Raw genomic sequence first — 4,812 nt, 5'->3', positions numbered from 1 at the left:
CGGTTTACAGTTGACGCTGTTCCCTAATGTGCCATCTGGTCTTCGTTTGAGGAGCGCATCCAGAAATAGAGGTTGATGGTTTTCGTCTACCTCCGTCGTGACTTTGATGTTCCAGTGCGGATAATTCAGGCGTTGCAGAAAGTCTTGTAGGTGATGTCGTCCATGTGGCAAGAAAGGCGGTTCCCAGCAGATATCACCCAGCCGTCAGGAACGCCTGGAGATAGGAAGAAGTCGTCTTGCAGTAACATCGCTCCTTTTAGACGATAACACTTGGCTGAATACCCAATACCTATTCAGAATGTATAAGTAAATCACCACTACACTACAGTATTAAATTTTGGCAACAGTGGATACGTTAGCAAAACTGCGCTGCTGGTAGGCGTCAGACAAACTGAACTGCACCAGGATGGCGAGGTAAGCTGCGACCCCGCCAGAGAACGTGTACAGCAGTGGCAGATCCAGAGTGAAGAACCCAGCTGCAGTGTAATTGGGACGGACGCGAGCCGCCTGCGTTACCAGCAGCTGCAACACGCGCACTCTGTCGCGAGCCAGCAGCTGCAGCTTCAGTGCCAGCTGTTCTGTCCTAGTTGCCTCTTTCGCCACAACGTTCGCAGACCAGGATATAAGGGCGACCCGTAACAGCTGGTAGAGACCCCACACAGAGTACATCATCACCACGGCAAATTTGGATTGTCCCAGCCAGATGTCCTTTATGTTCAACAAAGTAACCAGCGTCATGTATAGATATATGACTGTGCTCACAAAACAGCTCACCACTTCCAGAAGGTTCTGGACGCCATACGCATTGCTGACGCTCTTACTGACGTCACATAGGATAAAATGCATCACTCTGGCACTCGTAAGGCGTGTAGTATCACCAAGAGCCGCATTTCTTTTAAGTGTGTCCTGTATTGCCAGTCTGGGCGTACTTTCTGGCATAAAGTGATATTCAGCAAAGATCGCTAACGAGTCAGTCCAGGGAAGTCCATTACCATTGTGACGATACAAATCTTCAAGTGTTCCCAGTATGCCGGAATCGAGTTGTTTCTCATCATCGATCTTGAATGAATAGATAAGCCAGTTGTTAACGGCTCTAAATCTTCTTGCTAAAAGGATATTGATGTTGCTGAACTGTAAGACGGTAAGTGTTCTTATGATATGCATATAGAAGCCAGGTAGCAAGAACTCGAGACCCGTCTGATTCACAAAAAAGTACAGTATAAAGCCATAAAACAACGGCCAGCACACTGCTATAATAATTAATTGAAAGGCCAAAAGCAAGGTAGCAAAGTCCCATTCCTTGTTGTACCTTGCGAACAGAATAGAATCCACTGCAGTGATTTTCTCGCTGAAGGAATCCACACTTCCTTGTTTCAAAGCAGCACTACGAGTGATTGAAACTACGGCTGCTACTGTGCCCAGAGCTAAGTTGACAGCATCGGCATACTTAGCCATATCAAACACATCCCTGTATGACGAAGGCATAACCACAAACACAGAGTTAATAGACATGACGAGGAACAACAAACTCAAAGCAGTGCTGTAGATTCGCGCTGGAAGAGAAACTTTAAATTTCTTATCAGACAGGCTGTATGACACTGGCATCACACCTGCTATTCTGCAGAGTAACAAGAAGTTCTTCAGAGATCCAGATATTTTCCATTCAGCCTTCATTGTTAATAATAGGATATAGTGTCGGTAGTATCCACTCGACGCAGAGAACGTACGTCACTTACTGGTTCTTCAAGAACTTCTCATGAGATATCTCAAAGATAAACGAAACGAAATCTGCTCCTCCTTTCCATTTAGAGGTTTTCCACTAGAGCTGCGTGTTTGCTTAGTTATTACAGAAAGCGTAGTCACATCGGCTGTTACGGGCCATCTCCTTCGTAATCAGAAAACGGTTGTTGGAGATCAATAGTGGTTAGGAAGGAAAGGACTTTAAACATGGGTCAAATACTAATAAATTTGTGAGAAAGCAAACAGCACTGTCGCTGCTGTTTCTCAGGTGCCTGACAACCGACGGTATGGACATTCGTGTGTGTATAATATTTACAAAGGCAACCTGAGGATTAGTTTTAATTGAAAATATGTTCTTCACATGACATTGAAGTTGCTGAAGTTTACTCGAGCACACGCAAATTTTTCAATGACATAGAGAAGTCGACTTAATCCATTACATAAAATATGATTAAAACTTAGCTAATTCATACTTATAGACCTACAAGGCGTTGGAGAAAAACATGAAAACACCATGAAAAATGCATGCTTAGGTATAAATGCAGATGTAAGTTGAACCTGCAGGTTGTGCTGTTGCCTGTGGCCACGAATGGTAACTGTGCAATGTTCACAATACGCTGCAAGTGCCGGTCGTGATCAGAACATTGTTCTATGTTGTTTTAAGTGTTTTACGTTGAACCTATGTGAATTCGGACGTGACCAAATTGTTGGTGATGCCTTCTGTAAACAAGGGAGACAAAGTGTTTGGCATTTCAAGAGGCACCTTACTGAAAGTTTTTAAGACATCCAAGGAAGCAGGAAAAAGAAGCATCGTCCACTATGTCACAACACGGACAAAGGTGTGTGCTGAGTCATCATGACAGACGGCCATCGAAGAGGACAGTGACGAAAAATAAGAGGACTACAGCTGCAAATATCACTATAGAACAGAATGTCGCGCTGGAGAACCTTGCCAGCGACAAAAGAGTGCGAAGAGAGATCTATAACTAGGGAACTGCAGAGCAATCTGGAATTCCAAACCATTTCATCTGCAATGCAAATGCCCGTAATTGGAAAACGGGGTATTGAAGCCACTATACCTGGGCTATGGAGCTATCGAAATCAATCATTTCGTCAGAGTTTGTGTCCCAAAAGTGAATCATGGCGGGGGTTCAATGATGATTTCGTCAGCCAATCGGGGTATTCCATCGGCCCCAAGGGTACTCTGCAAGGTTGCAGCACATCCAAGATTATGTGACCATTTGGGCTGATCAGATCTATCCCACAGTAGAATGCTTGTTCCTTAGTGGTGATGTTGTGTTCCAATACGACAGAGCCCTTGTTCAGACAGCCTGCATCGTCCAGGAACGGTTTTATGAGCACGAGAATGAACAGTCGTATCTCCCAATGCCACAACAGTCACCAGATCTCAATATTTTCATTCTTTGTGTTCTACTTTGTACAGAAGTTTGCATGATCACTATCCACCATAATCTTTATCTGAACTTTGCATTATTTTACTAGCAGAATGGTATAAGATTCCCTTGAAAACCAAACAGGAAATGCTTTTATCTATTCTGATATGACTGGTAGCTGTTTTCAATGCCAACGGTTTTTCCTGAGCTGTATTAGGCATGGTAGTGTGTTATATTTTTGTGTTTCCATATTTTATCCAGCCTCTGTATATGCTCAATATTTACAGGGTGTTTCAAAAATGACCGGTATATTTGAAACGGCAATAAAAACTAAACGAGCAGCGATAGAAATACACCGTTTGTTGCAATATGCTTGGGACAACAGTACATTTTCAGGCGGACAAACTTTCGAAATTACAGTAGTTACAATTTTCAACAACAGATGGCGCTGCAAGTGATGTGAAAGATATAGAAGACAACGCGGTCTGTGGGTGCGCCATTCTGTACGTCGTCTTTCTGCTGTAAGCGTGTGCTGTTCACAACGTGCAAGTGTGCTGTAGACAACATGGTTTATTCCTTAGAACAGAGGATTTTTCTGGTGTTGGAATTCCACCGCCTAGAACACAGTGTTGTTGCAACAAGACGAAGTTTTCAACGGAGGATTAATGTAACCAAAGGACCGAAAAGCGATACAATAAAGTACCTGTTTGAAAAATTTCAACGGACTGGGAACGTGACGGATGAACGTGCTGGAAAGGTAGGGCGACCGCGTACGGCAACCACAGAGGGCAACGCGCAGCTAGTGCAGCAGGTGATCCGACAGCGGCCTCGGGTTTCCGTTCGCCGTGTTGCAGCTGCGGTCCAAATGACGCCAACGTCCACGTATCGTCTCATGCGCCAGAGGCTACACCTCTATCCATACAAAATTCAAACGCGGCAACCCCTCAGCGCCGCTACCATTGCTGCACGAGAGACATTCGCTAACGATATAGTGCACAGGATTGATGACGGCGATATGCATGTGGGCAGCATTTGGTTTACTGACGAAGCTTATTTTTACCTGGATGGCTTCGTCAATAAACAGAACTGGCGCATATGGGGAACCGAAAAGCCCCATGTTGCAGTCCCATCGTCCCTGCATCCTCAAAAAGTACTGGTCTGGGCCGCCATTTCTTCCAAAGGAATCATTGGCCCATTTTTCAGATCCGAAACGATTACTGCATCACGCTATCTGGACATTCTTCGTGAATTTGTGGCGGTACAAACTGCCTTAGACGACAGTGCGAACACCTCGTGGTTTATGCAAGATGGTGCCCGGCCACATCGCACGACCGACGTCTTTAATTTCCTGAATGAATATTTCGATGATCGTGTGATTGCTTTGGGCTATCCGAAACATACAGGAGGCGGCGTGGATTGGCCTCCCTATTCGCCAGACATGAACCCCTGTGACTTCTTTCTGTGGGGACACTTGAAAGACCAGGTGTACCGCCAGACTCCAGAAACAATTGAACAGCTGAAGCAGTACATCTCATCTGCATGTGAAGCCATTCCGCCAGACACGTTGTCAAAGGTTTCGGGTAATTTCATTCAGAGACTACGCCATATTATGGCTACGCATGGTGGATATGTGGAAAATATCGTACTATAGAGTTTCCCAGACCGCAGCGCCATCTGT

The 4,812-nt window shown here is 44.9% G+C and overlaps 1 protein-coding gene across 1 annotated transcript; it reads right to left on the bottom strand.

The window, feature by feature from the left end:
- Positions 1-330: 330 nt before the first annotated feature.
- Positions 331-1,674, bottom strand: LOC126260343 (putative gustatory receptor 28a). The gene has a single exon (XM_049957667.1). It carries the CDS (start codon positions 1,672-1,674, stop codon positions 331-333), a length of 1,344 nt encoding a protein of 447 aa, XP_049813624.1.
- Positions 1,675-4,812: the final 3,138 nt, after the last annotated feature.

The sequence above is a fragment of the Schistocerca nitens genome, chromosome 5 (assembly GCF_023898315.1).
Source record: "Schistocerca nitens isolate TAMUIC-IGC-003100 chromosome 5, iqSchNite1.1, whole genome shotgun sequence".
Lineage (NCBI taxonomy): Eukaryota > Metazoa > Arthropoda > Insecta > Orthoptera > Acrididae > Schistocerca > Schistocerca nitens.
Note: the sequence above shows the minus strand (reverse complement) of the source record. Positions and strands in the feature narration are given on the sequence as shown.

Bases quoted from the DNA above. Each gene is read 5' to 3' on its own strand.
- LOC126260343 (XM_049957667.1), bottom strand. From the start codon at position 1,674: ATGAAGGCTGAATGGAAAATATCTGGATCTCTGAAGAACTTCTTGTTA.